This window comes from Phyllostomus discolor, chromosome 13 (assembly GCF_004126475.2).
Source record: "Phyllostomus discolor isolate MPI-MPIP mPhyDis1 chromosome 13, mPhyDis1.pri.v3, whole genome shotgun sequence".
Taxonomy (NCBI): Eukaryota; Metazoa; Chordata; class Mammalia; order Chiroptera; family Phyllostomidae; genus Phyllostomus; species Phyllostomus discolor.
This window is the reverse complement of record NC_040915.2, coordinates 42258174-42278975: the sequence shown is the minus strand read 5'-3', so window position 1 is coordinate 42278975 and position 20802 is coordinate 42258174. Positions and strand designations below refer to the sequence as shown.

Genomic DNA, 20802 nt, shown 5'->3' with positions numbered 1-20802 from the left:
TCCTCCTCCGCGGGCCGCCCCGGGCCGGTGTCCGGGGTTCCAGGTGCCAGAGCGCCCCTCCCCCTCCCCTGCGCCTGGGACTCCCTGTTTTCATCATCCTGGCTGTTTTTTGTTTTGTTTTGTTTAATTTTTAATTTTATTCTTAAATTTTAAAAAAATTTTCAATTACAGTTAACATTCAATTGTATATTCGTTTCAGGTATAGGGCATAGTGGTCAGCTGACTGGTTATCTTCTTAACAGTTACTTTTTCTGCAAGGATTTCTGTTCTGTGTCCACCCCCCCCCCTCCCCCCCGCTCTTTCGCTTCTCCTCTGGGAAGGTGGGCGGCCCCCAGGGCAGGGGGCTGCAGGGGGAGGGCTGCCCAGACACCAGAAGCTCTTCTCTCTCTCTCTCTCTCCCTCTCTCTCTCTGTCTCTCACTAACGAACTGCCTGGCTCCTCGGTGGAGTTTCTCAATTTTCTTCCTGCTGTGCATCCGCTGGCTCCCTCATCACTGAAATGAGCAGCGGGGGCCAGCAAGGCCCGTCTCGCCCCTTCCGCCCACACCTGCCCGTCCCCTCGAGTCCCCTGGGGACCCCTCGTGGGACCGGCCGGCAGGGTCCTCGCAGTCCGGTGGCGGGGTCCAGCGGGGGCACATCCTCAGGCCACCCCAGCGGCACTGCCCGTGGGAGGGGGACTCGGCCTGAGGGGCCGGAGTGGAGGAGGCGATTTCAGGCAGCGCTGGAGACGTCCCAGCCGGGACCTTGGTGACAAAGGGAGGCAGCCAGTCGGAGATCGATCGGGGGTGATGGAGTATAGCAATTTGGGGGGCCCGGTGTTAGGGGGGCAGTCAGGGAGAGAGAGGGCAGGCCCAGCGGGGCCTGGGCCCCTGGTGGGGGTGTGGCAAGTCCAGGAGCCTGCACGGCCCCCTGCTCACCCGCCTCGAGGGGCAGGCTGCGGGGGCTGGGGGGCAGAGCGGGGTCCACCCGCCCGGGCTGCACCCGGTTCCGGGAGAAGGTCCCGTTTCCGACCAGCCTCCGCCAGCCAGGCACACGGCTCAGGTGGGAGTGAAGGTCGGTTAGAAGCGGCCCCGGTGGGTTACAACACCGGGGCACAACCCTGGAAGACAAAGTTCATTTCACACGCGGCGGAGGGAGAAGCACGTTGCACAAGTCTCGGGTGCAGAAGGAACACCCACACCCGGGCTGCTGCAGCGGCCAGGTGGGGGGCCGCCCAGGGCGCCCCCTGCTGCCCGAGCTAGGCGGCGGGACCGGCGGCTGCCAGAGGGTAAACCCAGGCTGCAGGGTCCCAGGTGGCAACTTCCAGCAGGGGGTGCGGCGGGCGGCGCCACAAAGGCAGGTGCAAGCACACCCCACAGAGACGCCACCCCGAGTGTTGTCGTCCCGCTGAACCCACCGGAGCCGTGCGCCCCCAGTGCACCCAGAGAGGACCCTCGGGCTCAGGGGCCGGGCGGCTTCACCCCGCTCTTTCTCTCGTGGGTCAGAAATTCCTGAAACACTGTCCAGACACAACGTTTTACAGCCCGGCTCAGCCAGCGTCCCCCCCACCCCGCCCCACCAATGAGAGAGCAAGCACATCGCCGCGGCCACAGGTGCTGGGCCCCGAGGGCCCACGGGGCGGGGCGCCCACCACGAGTGTTGGCCTCCTGTCTCCCTGTGCGGGGGTCACACGGGGTCTTACTGAGAAACAGTGGGAAACAGCTCCGGCCAGCGGCTCCGTTGGTGGGAGCATTGCCCCGCACACCAAAGGGCTGTGGGTTCGATCCCCGGTGGCAACCTGTCGACGTTTCTCTCTCTCTCCCCCAACCCCTTCTTCTCTCTCTTAAATCAATAAAAAATAAAATTTAAAAAAAAGGAAATGAGTAACAGATGCCAAAAACCAAACGGGGTGTCCCTCGTCACGAAGGGGCAGGAGAAGACAGCGGCACACAGCCCGCCAAGAGGGGGCCTGCTGGCCAGGCAGATGCCGCTGACAAGTAGCCCTGAGGGTCTGTGTCTGTGATGACCAGAGCTCCCCAAAGTGGCCGTCACCCCACTGGCCCGGCCCCGGGTGCAGCCCGGGGTCCCCGAGGCCGGGCGGTGCGTGGCGGCTGTCCTGGACCATGGGCCCTGTCACGGGTGATCTGGGCGGAGGGCCGCAGCGGGGCCGCCCGCGGACGCACCCTGCCGGCCCTTGGATTGGGATCATCTTCCGATTCGGAGCCTCCGTCACGGCAGCGGCCCGAGGCGTGCGCCGTGCCCGCCCACCGATTCCTCTCTCCGCTCCTCTGTCTCCGTCCAGGGACCATCTCGAAGCCGCGGGCCACGTGTGCCTCCTGAAGGACGCCCTGGACTATGACAGCCGGTTGGAGGTGGCGGAGCTCATCCGGGCCGCGGGCGCGGAGGCGGCCCTGGCGCTGCACGCCTACCGGGCCGGCCGGCTCTTGCGAGGTGGGCGACCCTTCGTCTCCCCCCCGGGGCAGCGCCTGTGCCGTCCAATAACACATGGACGGATAAAGGGCTCGCCCTGCTTATCCGATCTCCGAGGGGGAGGAGCTCCGTGAGCTTTCTGCTGTGCTTTTCCTCCCGGGGGAGTTTTCTAGAATGCGTGGCTGTAACTACTGAGAGCGGACTCGCTCGGAAGGTGTTCGCACAGCTGGGGAGTGGCACCCAAGCATCTGGATGCAGACCCCCCCTAGGCCGCAGGGCCGTCCTCAGAGGCTGCCACCCCAGGGGACGTGAGGCGGGTCTCTCGGGAACCAGCAGCCCGAACCCTCAGGTTCTTTAATACATCACTTACCTAACTTCCGGTCGGTCAAACGCCCCGCAACCCGGCTTCCGCATCGCGGCGGTTCCCTCCTCCGAGAACCAGGCGACCCCGTCCTTCTCAGGTGCCCAATCTAACGTGTAAATGTGGTGCCGAGGGCGTCCCTTCCGGGGAGCTGGTCAGCGACCTCCGCTGTGTCCGCCTCGGTTCCCCTTCCCTGTAACTCAGTCCCAGCCGCTGAGAACCAGGGCCTGGGCATCGCTGGGGGCCAGCGCAGTGCCCGCCACGGATGTCCCTGTGGGCCACGTGCTGGAACAGTGCACCCTGTCTCCACACCCATCCCCCCCCAGTCTAACCCCCCGCAGAGCCAGAGCCGCCCGTGCTGGGTGGTCTCCACGCCCGTCCGTGTGGATGGGGGGAAGGTCCCACTCATCCGTAGGAAGGAACGCCACCAGCGTGAAGTGTCACTGAGCAGAAACTACGTTTCTCCCTGGTCCCAGCGCTCTGGTCCTCCAGGTCCCTTCCCCAGAGGCACCAGCAGCCAGTCTGTGTGTGCGTGTGCACACACGTGCGTGTGTGCGTGTCCTTGCACTGAGGCCCTGTGTCCCCGGCAGTGTGTGTCTGTCCTGTTTGCACACACACCGTGTTGGCCTGGAGGCACTTGGTTTCTTCCCTTCGCAGGAGGTTTTGTCCCCCTTGCTGCACGAGTGTCGGCGTGTGCGTGTGTGCGCACACTCTCTCTCTCACACTCTCTCTCTCACACTCTCTCTCTCACACACACTCTCACACACTCTCTCTCTCACACACACTCTCTCTCACACACACTCTCACACACACACTGGTTAACAGTGTTGAGTTGTCCCTTGTCTTCTGCTGCTTCCGGCAGCCATGCTGCCCCCCCCCCCCATGAGGCACCGTTGTGTGCAGCACCCTTAGCTCGGACGTGCTGGGGGAGGGGGGGAGCACCCCCAGCAGAGTGACAGGCGGGGACACTCTGCTCGCTGGTGGCAGGTGATGGCGCGGAAGGTCGGCCTCTTGTCCCTCGCACTGAATCCTGGGAGCTGTGGCTCGTTGGACGAACCCCCGCAGCGGGGACCCGAGTCAGATCTGGTCTCTCCGGCGCCTTGCAGGCCATCGCCGGCTTGAAGTGTTTAGGTGACCTTCAGGAGTCCTTGAGGGAGTCTCTCTGGCGGGGCGCCCCACTTGACGGGGCCTGCCGTCGTGAGCCGCAGCCTGAAGCCCTCTGTTTCCACCGTGAACCCTGACGGTCCTGGAGCCCCCGCTGCCTGGGAAGGGTCGGCTCCGTAGGTGGTGGGGCCACGCGTGCTCACGTGCTCACGCGTGAAGCAGACCACCTTCCAATGGTCCCGACCACGGGGCCAGCGTCTCCCCTGGCCAGTCCCATGTCCTGCCTGTCACAGTCACACCCGCCCCCGCCCCCGGTCAGGGGAGTGGGGTGCAGCCCAGCTGGCGGCCAGTCTCCGTCCCTGAGCCCTGGTGTCTCGTGCCACCGCGTTGGGGCGGGTGGGCGGGGCCGTCCCCACAGTGCTGCCCCCTCCTCCCCGCCCCGCAGGTCACGGGATCCCGTTCGGAATCGTCTTCGGCGGAACCGACCTAAACGAAGACGTGAACCAGGGGGAGAAACACCGAGTGATGGGGAAGGTCCTCGAAGAGGCCAGGTACCCCGGTGGCAGGGGGGCATCTCTGGGGCGGACACAGGGCCGGGTGGGTGGAGCTCGTGGGAACTCAGAGACCGGGGGGGCCTGAGAGTCCCGGAGGTTTCCCTCCGCCCGGGGGAGGCCCTCCTCCTCCTCCCCCTCCTGTCGGTTTCCTTTCACGCGGCGCCTGTTTCCCTGTTCTGCCCTGACGCGTCCCCCTAAACCGGTCGCTGCCGTTGAGCGACTCCTCAACTGCAGGTGACAACTGGACGAGTCTCTCGGGACTCACCGCGTGGTCGGGCCGCGTGAGCTGCAGTGTTCGGACCTCAAGAGGCCGGCGGGCCCTGGACCGCCCCCGCCCCCCTGCCAGGTGCTGCCACAGTCCGGCACACCTGTGGCCCCCCGGGCAGGCGCGCTCCCTGCCCTGCACGCACGTGCGGCGACCCCACCTTCCTCAGATAGAGCGCACTCCGTGTGCACGTGGGGTACACGAGACGACAGCGGGAACACAGCCGGGCTCGCCTCCAACGGTGGTCTGTCCTCACGGGCGTCCCCTCGGGGTTCCCACCCTCTCGGAGTGGGCGGCCTTCGCGCCCGCCCGGGCAGCCTGGGCGCTGCCGGCCTGCAGACCGGAAAGAACCCTGCCTGGGAGGCGCGGAGTGGAACGGGCCCCCCACCCGCAACACTATTATCATCAGCGCCGCCCGCCGGCCCGTGGGGGGGGGGGGGGCGGTTGGGGTTTGTGGGCAGGAGGGTGCCGCCCTGCTCCGGGAATCACCGTCACATTTTCCTGTCCTGTGTCCTGTCCTGTGTCCCCGAACGCAGTGTATCCGCCTTCCCGTCCCTGTCCAGGGGCCTGGGAGGGCCTCGCAGGCTGACCCCGCTGCCCCGACCCGGTTCTGCGCCACCCGTGCGTGGGGCTCAGGTGCCCAAGCCACTGGCGTCTGTCCTCCTCGCCCGGCCACACGGTCCCCCAGGGGAGACTGTTTGTGTCCCCGTCGGTGGGGCGTGTCTGGATTGGCGGCCGAGGGGCAGGAGGGCGGGACGAGGGGAAGACAGGGCAGAGGGGTGGGGAGGACGGCTGCGCCCTCTCGGTCACAGTGCTGGGAGGACCGTACACTCACGGTCCTAGGCCCCAACCCCCTCCCCCCGTGGGCCTCGTGGTGACGGTGACCAGCTGTCTCCCTCACCGCCAGGCTGACCAACGGGAGCTCTGCTGTGGCGGGGGCTGTCTGCGGGGTGTACACGGGTAACCCCTGGGTGTGCACCCAGGAGGCCTTGCACGCGTGCCAGGGGCTTCCTTTGGCCCAGCTACTGGGCAGGGCCGTCCGCCCTTGGGGGGTCTCCGTAGACTCAGTGGTCCCAGCCCCCCGCTCCCCGTTCCTGGCCCTCTGGCGCCTTCCTTGTTCCCCTGACCTCGTGCGGCAGCCACAGGACGGTAGGGCGCTTCGAGCCTCGTGAGCCTCTTTCTGGCACGTGCCCGTTTCCTGGGGGCGCACCCAGATGCACGCTGGTGGCCCGTGCCTGGACGGCCTGCCCGGTGGGGCTTCTAACCCGGTCCCCAACACCCTGCCCCCGGAGCCGCTCCCGGCCGTGCTCCCTGGGTCCCCCCTGACCTCCTCTCCCTCCCTTGTCTTCCTCTCGCCAGGTTCGCCGTGGCGTTCACCGAGTCCATGAGGGCAGCCGCGGGCCTGCAGTGGGTACGTGTCTGCGTGCGCCGAGCTCCGGTCGCGGCCGTGGGCGGGGACGTGGCGGGGACGTGGCGGGACTCGGACCGGAGAGGCCGCTCTGTGGCGACTGACAGCGCCCCCGCCCCCACTGCCGGTGGGGCAGTCTCGGGGGGGGCGGGGTGTGCTGCCCCGGGGTCGCCATGCATCTCAGAGGGAAGCGGGCCCTTCACCGGCCGCGTCTGTCTGCTCGGCCACAGGCACCGTCCCGGGCCCCGCAGCCGTCCCTGTGGGCAGAGAGATGCCCCCCCCTTCCCAGCCGCCGGGCAGCTGGCGGGGACCGAGAGCAGCCCGGACAGACGGACGGTGCACTCCCAGGGGAGTGACGTCAGAGTCCTCCTAACAAAAACCTAATGAAACACGGGGTGGGTTCGTTCTGTAGTTCAAAGCAGTGGAGTTAGTTATTAAATTCAAGTGTGGGCCTGCTTTTTAATACAGTTCTTTTTTGTGGGGGGGCGGGGCGGGTGATTTTTCAATAAAGTTCAGCTCAATGCCTTCATTGGATTAGTTCTTGCCAATAAAAACTATGCATAAATAATATGTAGGTTTATTATTCAGCCTTACTTACGTAGGTATTTCAGATGGGTTTTTTTCTCTTGTAGAGACACTGATTTTATTTGTGTATCCTGAACAGCGGCCCCGCGTCTGAGTAATTAAGTTCCGCTCTTCGTTATCGAGCCACTGGCTGCTGTTTTCAATTTCTCGTTCTCGATTTCGGGGAGCAGGGTGGTTCGGGCGGCATGTTGGCTGGTCCTGCCTCATTATTATCAAACCACATTCAGGCTCCAATAATCTCAGACGAGGAAGATCCGTGGCGTCGGCTTCTTATTGCTTCCTCGACTTCCAAAGGCGGAGTATATGTGTGATGTGGCGTTGATGAGGAGAGAGGGAGCTTAGGGCACAAGGGCGGGTCTGAAGCTGGTGTTTCCTCGAACCTCACTGAGGCGAGAGCACTCGCCAGCCCATCGGTGCGGCTGAGAGACAGAACACGCAGCCCGCAGAAGCGGGCTGTGGGTGTGCCTGGACACGTTCCAGTGGCCCCGTTTTTAAAAAGCGAGTGGCAACAAGTAAAACCAGTTCCAACAGCACATTTTATTTTCACTGCCAAGTGTAAGGGCTCTGTCTCCAAGACCGCCCTCGCTTGGACGCCAACTGCAAGTTCAGGCGGTTCCCAGAGCCCCCCAAGTTTGAAGATTGGCCGGAAGAGCTCACAGGACCGGAGGCACGTTGTGCTCTTGGCTGCTTCCCGGGGAAGGGTGCCGAGTGCACCGGGCCCCAAGGGGGGGCACCCAGGGGTGAGCTTCCGGGGCTTCTCCCCAACGGACACAGAGGCGTCCCGCCCTCCGGTTATTGATCTGGTACAATAAGCCTGGAGTGTTGCTCCCCAAGATTGGTGCCCCAAATCCTTATTGGAGCTTCATTACCCATGCTTGATGGATTGGCTGATCCAGTGCCCGCCTGCTGGAGTGCAGTCTGCATCTGCCCGTCCTGCTGGACCTGAGGTCCCCACCTAGAATCATGGGGGTGGGCTTCCTGGCACGGCCGGCCCCGCCCTAAACAAAGACGTGCCTCTCGGGCGTCACATCTATTCCTTCCCAGAAGCCAAGGGCTTTTTGCCGGACCCCTCCCTGGCCGAGGCCGGGTCCTGCCCTCTCACCCAGGAGATCCAAAATCTCACCATCAGAACACGAAGGCCACACACACACACGGGACTGGGAGCTCTGGCCCTAGTCAGTGATTCGGCATCCTTCGGCCCTAAGTCTTGGAAACCCGCGTGCACTTGACCCTCAGGGCCCTGCTCTGCTCGGACCAGCTCCTGTTCAGAGGCCCCACGAGGCTGGCGGCTGCTTTGCAGGGCTGCACCTGCGTTCAAGTGGGGGGTGCCCCCCAGTTCCAAGAAGGCTCCGCCACGATGGCAGAGGTGTGCTGGGGGTGGGGAGCTTAATCTGCACGCAGCGGGGGAGGCCAGCCGTCTGGGATCGCTCTGACAGCGTGATTTCGGAGGCCACACTTGCACCAGTCTGTCTCAGACTGATGCCACACTGATTAGCTCGACTGGGTTTCAGAGAGGATGGCCTTGCTTTATCTCTTTAGTTGGAAACCCCTTTGAGGGGCTCCGGTCGTGATGCTGGAAGTGACGCTGATGTCACAGGTCACTCAACAGGACAGCACGCCTCCCCCCCACCCCCGCTCCATGGGGCGCGCCATCGCCCTGGGCCCTGCCCACCCAGGGCGCACCCACCGCGCGGGGAGCACTCACCACGCAGGCCCAGCCGCGGGCGCTCAGCATCCCTCCGGCGTGCGATATTACAAGCTCCATTTGTCAATCGTGGGGACTGGACTCGCTGCCCCTGCCTGACCGTGATACGGCGGACTCCGAGGAAAAGCAAGCGCCGTCGGCACCGAGTTTGGGTTTCCTGCTGGAGGGTGCAGTCGGCACGCCCCGTGCAAACCCAGGCGCTTCCAGGCCCGGTCCAGATTTACAGTGCTCTCCCCGAATTCACCAGGCACTCCCCGGAAAATGGAAACATTTAAATATTTCTGCAGAACGTTAAAGAAACAAGTTCGTTGTGTATTAAAGCTCTTGGCTGCGTAGAAGCTGTTTAGATTGTCTCTCTGTCGGGTCCAGAACCCCGAAGGCCTGTGAAGGCTTCACCGCACCATCCTCACGCTTTCCCCGTAACGACCCATCAGAGGGCGTGACCTAACATTGTTTGCTTGTGAACTATATTCTTAGACAATCTCGAGCCGGAGGAGATACTGCTTGAGGACCAAAGTGACGCCTCGGTCCCCTGGCCTGCGTCGGCCCTGAGCCGCGCACCCTGGCGGGGTGATGTTTCGGTGATCTTCTTTTTAAGTTCAGGAACTCTGAGTCACCCCCTTCCCAGCCTGGTTTACCGCCCTTGCCTGGGCCCTTGTTACAGAAAAACCACTTTGTCGCAGCAGTGGGAACGGCACAGAGAACAAGACAGGTTTCCCGGGCCGTCCCCTGCGTGGCCTGAGGCCCAGCCGAGCCCCGATGCTGAACCCAGGGGCTAGCGCCAGCCTCCTGGGGCTGAGCTGCCCGTTCGCGCGTTGCTGAGTGTCCAGCAAACCCATCTTCTCCTGCGGACCACTTAACCACTTCCTCCTGTGTGGTCCGTCGTCACTTTGTATCTGATTGTCTCGGAAAACCGCCTGGCAGGACCTTGCCTTTTGTTACAGTTTCCACCACGGCGGATGGAACCTTGAAAGCGTATGTCTCCTCGTTTCATCTCCAGACTCTGGGGTTTGCAGCCCGGCCCCGCCCCGCCGCCCACACCTGAGAGGGAAACTCCAGAGCCGGCTCAGAGCCCGCGAAGCTCATCATTTTTAATAACTTCCATGAAGATGGGCTTCTCCTCAGAGGCGTCTTGACGGAGCCGCAACTGTTCTCTGCAGCGCTTTTCCCCGCGCAATGTCCCCGGGGAGGGGACAGTTCTGAAATACCCCGAGGGGGTGGAAAACTCATCGGCACCTGTGATCCGGGGGCTCCCACGCTGGGCACCAGCCACGGCGTCCCCTCCGAGTCCCCGAGCCAGAGGCGGACGGGGCCGGAGGAGCTTTGAGTGAAACCAGCAATGATTCTCAGCTGTGGACACCACAGATTCCACTGGGTTTTTTTTTGTTTGTTTCTTTGTTTTGTTTTCACTTCTCTCGGAACTGGCCAGCTGGCGCTCCTATTTCCCGAGCCACTGGCCCGGGTCAGCTCTTCCTCCCCACCGCCAGCCCCGCCCGGGGACTTTGCCAGGATCACCCCGGCCTCAGTCCCCTGCCTCCGGGCTGCTCCCCGGGGGATGGCAGGGGCCCGGGCCCCAAGCCGGGCTTCTGGTCCCTCCCCACGTTCTCCTTGGGCACCTTCTTTTCTGCAAAAGTCTCTCTTTGTCCGGTTCCACTGTCGGAGGCCAGGGACCAGGCTGTGCCCCCTCCTTTTAAAAGGTCGTTATTTCCTCTCCTTGCTGGAAAACAGCTTTCTGCAGGAACAGAGCAGGGGGAGAGAGGAGAGACCCGTGTGCCCCCAGCGGTGCCGACCCCTGGTCACTGGTTTTCCTGGAGGGTGTGTGTTCTGAGGGCCCCCCCCCTGGGGCCAGGGCCCCCGTTCAGAGATCTGGGCACCTCTGAAGGTGCTGCCAGCGAGGCCGTCACCACACTTGCAACTTCAGAGTAAAAGTTAATCTTTTTTTTCCACGTGGGAAGCATGAGCTCGCGCGTAGATTTCAAGAGTGATAGCAGTTGTGGCTTGCGCCTGCAGAAAGTTTGATTTGGGAAGCGGGCGTTAATGGAAGCATGGGAACCCGCCGAGTTGTTGCCGGCTGGCGGCTCGCCGGCGCAGACAGGCCCGACCCGGCACCCGGTCCGTCGTCCCGGGTCGCAGGCCCCGGGGGCTGCAGGGGTCAGGCCCAAGGTACCTGGGCTCCTCCGGCCTCGGGAAGGGGCAGACGGGGCAGTGTTCCTCCCAGACACAGATAGTGGAGGCCCCTCCCCCCCCGCCGACACACCGACACCCACACACCCGTGCGGCGGACCCCTCCCTCCAGACACACACGCCTCCCCGCAGCTCTGTGAGGGCCCCAGGACGGGGAGCCCCTGTCTGGGTACCAACGTCTAGGCCGGTCCTGCAGGTGTGGCCCTTCTGGATGCCACTGAGGCATTCGGGGCGTCCCCCCAGGGTCCCCGAGAAAGAGTCCGCTCGCAGGCCGGGACGGGTCAGGCCCCGGTGGCTACTTTCTTGTCTCCGACACACTGTGTCCCCTCCCTCCCTCCTCCTCCTCCCCTCCCCGTCTCTCCCCCCACCCCCTCTTCTTCCTTCTCCAAGGTAGGGGGGTGTCCTCTCCCCACTCAAGGGTGTGCACCCCCAAAGCCCGGTTCCCCAAATGCCTGCCTTCGGCGTCAGCACAGGCGGGCTCCGTCACCAGCACGCCCTCGCGGGAGCGTCAGTAACTTCGCTGCAAACACGGTGACGGTGACGGGGAGACCCACACCGCAGCGTCACGCCCGGTTCCCGGGGCCGAGTTCCCCGCGCTCCTCACCGTCCAGACGCCGAGTTCTTGGCGAGCGAACCGCCGCTGGGCCCAGGGGCCGCGCTCTGCTCTCGCAGGCAGACCGGCTGGTCCGCGAGGGGCTGTGCAATCCGTGCTCTGGGGCACTTTCCACCGAAATGTTTTGCGACTCTCGTCCATTCTAACGGGAAAAGCAGTTGTGGCAAAGAGACTACGGCATTTACTTGCTTTTTCTTTCTCCCCTCTTTCCCAAAGCCGCACGCCAAGGGCAAGATCTACGTCCAGACTCAAGGTGAGCATTTTTACACGGATCTGAAAAAACTCGGCCCCTCTGTCTGAGAGACACACGCTGACAGGTGTGTGGAGGGATGGATACGATACCGGAGGTTCCCCTAGAAAACGGTTCATAGGATGGATACACTTTTATTATTTTCCTGAGCTTCATCTATAAGATAAACAGGGAAAACCATGAAATAATAGGTTAAAACGCAGCTCACTCAACATCCCAACCAGTGGAAGTACCACCCCCCCCCCCCCGAACTCCTTTCCCGGGCCCCTGGGGCCACCTGCCCACGGCGGGGAACCCCCGCCCGCCTGGCAGCAGTGGGGGAGGGGCCGTTCCCGAGAGGAACACAGAACCGATTCCAGCCTGAGGTTAGCACAGGTGCCGAGGCCGGGGTCTCGGGTTCAGGTTCCTCTTACACCCGGCTCAGGGGCACCTCGTGATCAGGGGGCTTTCGTGACATCTGCCTCCGGGCCCCTCATCCACGGGGCTGTTGTCGCTCAGAGACCTCAGGTGAGGAGGACCTGCCGACCCGGGGCGCAGGAAGGCGTGTGAGGGTCGGGGGAGGGGGAGTGGCACCCCCTCTCCTCCTCCGCCGGGGCCTGAGCCACAGCGAGGGACACGCTGGTCAGCGGGGAGGCCTCGGCTCCTTGGGGGTTTGAACACGGCCCCCGCCCACTCCACACAGTTTCTGAGGGGAACTCGGCCAGCGGGGTGCCCGGGGGGGGCCGCCTCGGATGGAAATAAAGAGTCGTCCCAGCTGTAACCTCGTTGCTCTGGCGGGAAAAGGGGGTGGTGACTCCCTCTAGTGGGGAACGCCCCCAGCCCTTCCCCCACACGGCTTTTACTGGGGTTGGGGAGTGCACAGCTTAGCAATCCGTGTGCAACAGGCTACAGTCATAAGAAACGGACACTATTACAGAAAACAGTTGAGGAGACACGGAAATATTCTCAGGCGGGGTCTGAGAGACAGGCAGGCGCCAGGTGGCCATCAGGATGTGTCTCATGACATGGGGAGTTTCACTCCTCATGCCCTGAACTCAGGCATCCGGGTGATGCCGACAGGGTTTTTTCGCTGAGCAGGGCCGGCCTCCGAGGGCACAAATGTGCATTTCAGGCCTGGTTCCCACGGGCCCTCGGTGACAGAATCGAGTCACGCCTGTCCCCTGCATTATGGCCTGGTTTTCCAGGGGGACTCAGCAGCCCCTTTCAGAGCTTGCTCTCGCAGGGGGGCTGCAGTCTCCGAAACCACACCTCGAGGTCCCCGGCCGTTTTCAACACCACCAAAGCTCTTCGAACCTCAGTCTCCAGCCAGATGAACCCCCCCCGGGGGTCCCCCCGCTCAGCAGGCTGTAGGGCCGGGGGGCCCTGCGGCACCCGCACCCCCGAAGCCCGTGCCCGGGGACCCCACTCCCCCTCAGAAACTGTCTGGGGTTCTCTGCTCCTGACGTGATCTGTTACCAAGGACCAAAGTGGCCTCAAGGGACCACGTGTGGCCGCCCTTTCATGTCAACACCAAACCACTGGTCACGTCCCAGCAACCTGAACTTTCTCTTTCTCTCTTTCCTCCGGCCCAGGAATCGCGACCTCGCCCAGCACCGAGTTTCGCTGGGACACCTTCCTCCAGCGCGCAGGTGAGAGGGGGGCCTGGGGGGTTCTGGCCACACTGCGCTCCCAGGGTGTGGGCACAGAGGCTGCCCCCCGAGTCCTTGGCCGGTGCAGGTAGAAAGAGGGACAGGAGCCACCAGGCGGAACAAGGCGAGGTCAGGGGGGCGGCCTGGTTGCTCTGCTCTGGGGGATGCCCTGCGGGAGGGAGGCAGCCGGACACTGGGCCCCCCGACGCCTGTCCCGACACCTGTGCTAGCACGCAGTGCCCGGGCGGGCACCGTCACTGACTCCAGGTGACATTCGAGCTGCTGGGTGCCACCCCTCCCCCGGGCTCATTGCCTGGAACTCGGTCAGTGAGACGCCGAATAAACGGCCTTTGCAGAGCAGCGGGAACGAGGTCGGGTGGACAAACTCGCAAAGACCTGAGCCCCTGGACCCGGCACCAACAGGGGCCCACTGTTGGAGGGTTCGGGTGGTCTCTCTCCGCCGAGTTAGGTGCACGGGGGTTCTTGACGGACTTACATATAATTTTAATGACATTCATTATGGTAGCTCTTACCTATTATATTTCTGTCTTTACAATCATTATCTACATAATTTTTAAAAAGGAATTGAACAATAAAATAATTAAAAAATAAAAAATCACGGTCTATAAAACATCTATAATGCAATTATAATTTTTATGATGCATAACTATATAGTTTATGACATACAAAATTATATTTTTGTAAAATATAAAATTATATGGTCATATCTATACATATATTTAAAATATATTATGACCTTATTTGGGGGATTTGATCTGGGTGGTATTACACATGTTGCTTTTTTTTTTTAACCTTACACGTGTTTCCGTGCCCTACATACACGGGGGTGGAGGCTCGTGCACGGGAGCCGGCTGGACCAGAGGCTGGCTGTGGGGTCAGAGGTTGTAGAGTAGTCGGTGCCCCGGGTTTTGCGATCAGGCGTGAGCACTCACTCGTGTGGTTGTGCATCTCTGTGGTGTCCCAGCCTCCACAGGGGGACCCACCCCACTCGTCCCCCCCACCCCCCATCTCCAGCTTCCCTGGGAGCCCCATAAGCCAGCAGCTGCCACTTGTCACTTGCAGTTTGAGCTGCAGACGGTGACACTCTGCTACCCACTCTTAGCGATCCCGTAATCCTCGGCAGCCGCGAACCCAGTGACTCGGAGGGGCGCTCCCGAGTAGTGGGTGGGGCCGGTGGGCGGGGCCTTGGGGGGTCAAGTCCTGGCAGGGCGTCCCACCCGGGAACCGGGGGACTTTTACATTTGGCCTGGCCACTCTCGCCTCTTCTTCTCCTTCGCATTTTACTTCTGTTGCTGTTCGGATTGTTTATCCAGTGTCCTCCCTCTTTCCAAAGGCCGTGTGTTGTTCAGTGCGGGGGGGGGGGGGGGGGGCCCCTTGCCCGAGTCAGGCGGTGGGGCTGTTCTCCCTCAGGCTACTCCCGGGCAAGTCACGAGCCTCTCATGAGAAAATTCCAGGGTTCTCACTGGCCCCGGGAGGCAGCGAGCGGCTGAAATTCACCAAGTCAAATGCGCCCATCTGACGGTCTTGCGCTTTTCTCTTTATAATACCGTGAAAAAAAAATAAACAGCAGCTAGAATAGAAAAGTGGGGACAGAATGTGGTTTCTTGTGGATCGATGTGGGCACAGAAGCAGCCAACGAGTCCCTAGGTAGTCGGGCCGTCTGTGCCAGAGAATGAAAACGACGCTTTTCATTTTGGAGATAAAAGCGCCGTCCTCCAGGGAGTGGTGACCTCGGAAAGACAGCTGACATGCTCGTGTGTGAACAAGGGGTTCACGTTGCTCCTGGCCTCACCTTGGGGTCAGGCGGGGACTCACGAAAGTCTGTGCCTCTCAGATGCGTTCCAGGGTGTCGGGGACAGACTTAAAACTCTGCACACAGCTCCCGGAGAGCGCCCACAGTTAACTCAGAGACCTCGATGGTTTCCAGGGCTTTTCTAAGGGCGGGGGCGTCTGGACCTTTACGTCCCAGCAAGGATGCTCTCCGGAGCTGGCCAGGCACCCGGGCTCTTGCTCAGCTTCTGTGCCCGAGCGAGGTCCGCATGTCTGCTGCATTCAGACTGGTCACGGCCCCATCTGAGACGTGCAGAAGCACAGGAAAGTGAGACCGTCTGCCCCAAGTTGTGGCGGGATGGGACGAACGGATAAGTGACAGCATTTTACGTGCGTGCTGTTACATCTCTCTATGCAAATTTGCAGACAACGAAGTTTTAGGTCAGCTCTCGTGAGTGGTAGTAACCATTTCTGTGGAATCCACGACCTGGTTCTGTGTAACAAGCCACCCTGACACTCGGTGGCCTGAGACAACCGCCGTGTGATTCCACGTGGCTTCGTGGGAGTGTGGGCGAGTCCGGGTGGGGAGGCTTGTCCTCGCTTTCCCCGTGCCTGCCTGCTGGGCTGGGTCCAGGTGCACCGGCGGGGAGGGAACTAGGAAAGGTGAGGGGCAGGGCTTCCGAGCTGCCCCGTCCCAGGGCCCAGTGCCAGCCACTGAGGGGCCCTGGCCTGTGCTGTTGCAGAGATCGCCCCGCGTGCTGGGGACGTGCGTGTGTTCCTGCTGGTGTGCGGGCTCCGGCAGGTCAAGGACCCCCTGTATCTGGTGGACGCGTTCTCAGGTACGTCTCCAAGGCTCCCCTGTTTGCGGAACCCCCGTCGGGTGGCCATCTGAGCATCACTCTCGGTAGGGGTGGGGCCTTCATCTTCTCTTCCTTGCGTGTCCGCAGGACTGCGCCTAGGTTGTTACTTTGGAAAAGCCAGGAAAAACAATAGTGCTTGTCGTCATTTTAGTTGCTTTCCCGTGCCCTCGGCTTCTGAGGAAAGCATAAAATCCGGCTATTTACTCTAAGGCTGAAATAACTGTATCTGAAAATGCCTCACGCGTGTCATCTGCATGATGCACTTGGGAGTTTGCTGCCCACAAGACTCTGGATGCTCTGCAGTCTGTTCCCGAGTTTCAGTGGCATGTCAGCTCTCGCTGCCTAATACATCTGGATAATGCGGAATGTCCTAGAACAGCACTGCTTACCTAGAAGCGAGAGAAAGGCAAACATTTATGTTTTAAAATACGTATAAATTAAACGGACTACTGTGAATGGAAGCGAAGCATGAAATAATTTATATCACAGTGAAAGTCGTAGTGGCTCTGTGTTTGCCGCTGTGACGTTCAGCCATGGTAAAGTGTCTTCCCTTTTCTTCCCCCCAAGAGTGGCACCGACAGGACCCGGGCGTCTACCTGGTGATCGCGGGCCCCGAGGTGAGCTGGCCGACGCCGTGCGCGTTCCCTCATCTGGTTTGTTCCGTGTTGTCCGAACCCTGCTCACGGTACTTCTCTAGCCAAGTTACTTCGTCCTTGTGAAGTGAGGACAAAGCCTGCGTGCCTTTTTAACGATGAAAACCAGACCGTGGTTCTGGGTTAGGAGGCTTTCGTGCATCTTTACGATGGGTGTGTTGCCCCCAGGGGTGACAGGCAGGTCCTCAGGGGGGGACGCAGAGGGGCCCCAAGAAGAGACAGTCTCGTGCAGCGAAGGCGAACCGTGCAGAAGACGAGCCCCGGGTGTGGTCCAGGCTGCCTCAGACCCTCCCCGGAAGGGCGCAGCAAACAGACGGAAGGCTGGTGTCCCCTCAACGCTTGGTTCTGCGGGACTCGCACCCAAGCGGCACTGATAAGCCTCTGCCAGCAGGGGGCGCTCACCTGGGGGGATGTGTTCATCCCCGACCTTGGGGGTTGCCTGAGAAACGAGGAGCGTGGGGATGGGGGAGGGGCAGGGTTTCCACTTGTGTGTGTGCATGTGTTCCCTCCTAAACGTATTCCCTCCGTGAGACCAGGGCATTGGCTGTTTCCTGGGTGCCGCGGTCTCCCCAGATCTTGTTCCGGCTCAGCCGCGACCTTGGCAGACCTGCCTCGACTGTCCACTCGGCTGCAACCAGCTCCAGCCGTGCTCACGCTCAGGCTCCCGGACGTCCGTCCATTTCCGGAGTCGGACCCGGGGCTGCGCCTCTGGGCACGCAGGACGAGCAGCCGCCCCGGACGACCTCGGGGTGGATTCTGAGCCCTGGGTCGCGCCGTGCAGGGCAACGGGCCGGCGACTGGGAAGTAGGGCTGAGGCGCGGGCCAGAGGTCGAATCGGGGGGCGCACAGAAACCCGCATGTGACCGGATATTGCACATTGCACACAGCCGGGTTGGAGCGTGGAGTGAGGGCGCTGTTCTGCGCGCGCATCTTTCTCCGGGGCCGGAAGCTCCGCGGCGCCCAAACTCTGCGCGAACCACGCGCTTCTGGAGGCGGTGCCGCGCCTGCGCAGGTGCGCGGCTCAGAGCGCAGATCGCGTCACCCGGCCAATCGATGCCTCTGGAAGAAGAGCGGGGACCGGCCCCGCGGGCAACCGGGGGGCGCACAGCCCCTTCTTGCCCCTCCCTCTCCATCAAGAGACCCCAGTGAGGGACCCACGTTGTGGGAGGCCGACACGCCTTCACGGCCTCGTTCGTGACCTGAACATGCATATTGTTGTATGTATACATATATACACGCTATGTGCATGTGTATGTGTGTGCATGCATGTACATACCTATGAGCCTCATGTCCTTCCTGGCCCACTTCTTCATGGAACGCTTGGTGGGGCCGCTGCGGACGCAGCCCCGGGGGTGGAGCAGACCCCTCGCCGGCTGGGCTCTCCTCTCCCCGTCATCCGTGGCACCGCAGGGTGGTGCTCTTCGGCGGCGTGAGAGAGCGTCCACTTGTCTAGACGCCACTCATCTGTGCACTTCCGTGGGGACCCTCAGAGCGAGCCCCTCCATGGAGCCGGACCCTGGCCCCCTACGGAGCCGCCCAAGTCACGCAGCGCCGCTCACCGCTGCCAAGTCGGTTGTTGCTTTTGGATGCCGGCGGCATCCTGTGCGTCCTGCAGAGAGGGGTTACGTGTGGCTGGGTGCAATTCCGCTCTGCGTGCCTCGGTTTCCCCTCATGTCAAGCAGGCCTGACTAAGGAAGCACTCCCAGCCTCCCAGGTGTTGGGAAACCACGGCAGGGCCCCCACCCGTGCCCGGCCCGTGGGCGCTGTCCTGCGGATGTGCATAAAGGTCTCGCCCACCGTGTGCATGTTCTGGGGTCCGTTGCAGCTGCAGGAGGGTTTGACTCCAGCTCTGGTGCCCCTTAAAGCTTCCTGGCTCGCTCAGCTCAGCAGTGCTGGCAAGCCTGTGTCCCGGGCTTGCGGGGGTCTGGGGGGGGGCGGACTTTTCCGGTGGTCTTTGATAAGGAAGGAGCGTGGCCCCAACAGCTGGTACGAGCGGGACGGCTTAATGCCTTTCCTCGATTACTTCTCATACCAGAGATTGTTTTCCTTGAGCCTGGAGTTGACACAATCTGTGTTTGCTAGAAAATAAATAAGCTTAGAAGGGGGGATGGGACTTCTCCCGGCCGTCCACGGGGCCTCTGCTTTTTAAAATTTCATCACATGTGCCTTCATTACATGAAAATGCCTGCCCTTCCCGCCTCCCCGGCCTTGTCTTTCGTTCCACTCGGCTTCACTAAGAGATTTGAAATGAGCTGATGTGGAAGGTAAATCCAGAAAAATTGAATGCAGTTTTTACTTTTCTCTTGGAAGTTGCCGTTTTCCCTTTAGTTAAAGTATTATGTATTGCAGCAGTCTGTAGAATTTGATTTTTTTTTTCCTCCTTGGCATTATTTTTACCTAAATAACCACCAGAGCAGAAGCATGCTAATAAAATTTGCAACAAGAGGAATTTCTATCCAGGAGTGAGCATAAGTAAAATATGGACTCGGAAACTAAAATGTAGAGTCAAAATAAGGCTTTCGGTGGATAGTTTAGCTTTAGTGATAAAATGTTAGGGGTGTGATGTAACTCAGTTGCTGAGGATAATTCGAACAAGAAGAATCAGCAGTGGGTGAGGGAAGGCCAGTGGGAAAGTCTTCATCTAGCAAATGTGGAGGACCGTGTGCAGGCCCCGGGCATGGCTTGGGGGGGACCTGGGCACTGTAAGGAGATGAGGTGGACAGATGGCGAAAAGGCAGGGCCGGGTTTGGGAGGTGGAGGTAGAAAGATGGCAGGGAGGGTTGGATGGGGCAGGTTCCTCAGACAGGGGCAGGTGCCTGTCTCCCTGTGGGGAACCAGTGGGTCATAGGGACAGAGGGGGGCCTTGCTGGGGGACAGAATGGTGTACCCTTTGGAGAGAAGCAGAGACAGGAGGTGCACGTGGACGGCAGTGGGCGGGAGGCAGGGAGCAGGCGGGTGCTCCCTCATCTGCGTTGGCTTCTGACGAGCTGCCGTAGGAAGCTCCTGAGTGCAAAGGGGAGAGGCAGGAGAACGCAGCTTCGAGAGTTTAGCCCCAGAGTCGGGCTGCCAGCCCGTGAGCTCTGCCCAGCACCCGGCCTGCCCACGGGATGAACCCGGCTGAGCCACAGCAGCGCTCTGAGCTCCAGGGCCCTCTCACTGTGTTAACACAGATGTTAACAGGCCGCAGGCAAGAAGCGCGGCAATGCATGTGCGGGCCCAGCATGGGCTAGGCAAGAGCGAGCCGCAGCTAAATACGGGCTCTTCACAGCAACAGGAATAAACAATCAACCGGGCGCAGCCTCGAGTTTTTTTCAAGGTCTTACTAGTGTCTAGATGGCTGTTGGCGCCAATTCAGTGCCAACAGGGGTCCCCACTTTGGGGTGCGGCGAAGAAGAAAAGTCTATTCAGTGCAGCACAGCTCTGTTGTGACACAGCAGGACTGTGAAATAGCTCGACGGTATTACACTCCGGATACAAGACAGCACGCCTGCATGGTCCCTGGACACGGCCTCTCTGGCTCCGCTCCACGCCAGCAAGTTCTCCGCATCCCGCCTGCAGCCAGGAACGCGTGTCTTCAGTCTTCTGGGCAAGCACGGGAGCTGGCTTATATAGACAGAAGCCCCACCCCTGGACGCTGATTGGCTCATCCTCATGCAAATGAACTCCAAATCCTCACAGTTTGATTGGCCCAAAAGGCACTGCCCTGATTGGTCAGAATGGAGCCACACTAATGGGCAGGTGGAGATGCATATGGGGGGGTGGGGAGACATAGCTGCACAGCTCCTATTGGACAAGGAAAGCCTCAGTCCTATTGGCTGAAATAGGATTCCAGGCGCTCCCTTATAAGGGCCGGCTCTTGGGGCAGGAGCCCAGTGCAGGTGAGCAGTTCAAGGCAGGCTTCTGCCTGGAGTGCCCTTTGCACAAGAGGCCCCTGTGTAGGAATGGCTGCTGCGCTCTGTTTTTGTTTTAATTTGAGCCCAGTGAGTCGCCAGGAGCCCTGGTTGGTAGGGACCTTCTTTCTCAGGCCCACACCAGGAATAGCATGGTCTCTACAGCCTCCATGTGGCCTTCTGGGGCCCCAGCACGGCCCCCAGCCCACCGGGGGCACCAGCGGAGACAGGGGAAGAGGGCAGGGCCACACCGCGGCTCCCCCAGGGCCGACAGCGCCCCAGGGATGCTTCCCCCACCGGGTGCCGTGTGCATGATTTCCGCTGGAAAATTGGAGGTGGAAATCGCACATTGGCAATCCTTCCTTTTTACTCTGTATGCGCATTTTTAATACAAAAGCAGAGAATTAAGGCAGCAACACGGGTCAGAACATCTCGGCAATCAGGTCCCAGCGGCGGACTTTTGTAACGGTTATAAATAAGCCTGTTACCTCTTTCTGAACAATGCCTGGCCTGAGGGTCCCTTCACACGGGCCAGTTTCTTAC

At 61.2% G+C, this 20802-nt stretch overlaps 1 protein-coding gene across 1 annotated transcript in view; it reads left to right on the top strand.

The window, feature by feature from the left end:
- The window catches only part of GLT1D1 (glycosyltransferase 1 domain containing 1), a 30054-nt gene that overhangs the window by 764 nt on the left and 8488 nt on the right, over positions 1-20802 (top strand). The window contains exons 2-8 of the mRNA XM_028503653.2: positions 2281-2429; positions 4319-4424; positions 6052-6103; positions 11404-11440; positions 13009-13065; positions 15600-15695; positions 16284-16333. Of these exons, the coding sequence (XP_028359454.1) occupies positions 2281-2429; positions 4319-4424; positions 6052-6103; positions 11404-11440; positions 13009-13065; positions 15600-15695; positions 16284-16333 (547 nt within the window). The remainder of the gene's footprint in view (positions 1-2280; positions 2430-4318; positions 4425-6051; positions 6104-11403; positions 11441-13008; positions 13066-15599; positions 15696-16283; positions 16334-20802) is intronic.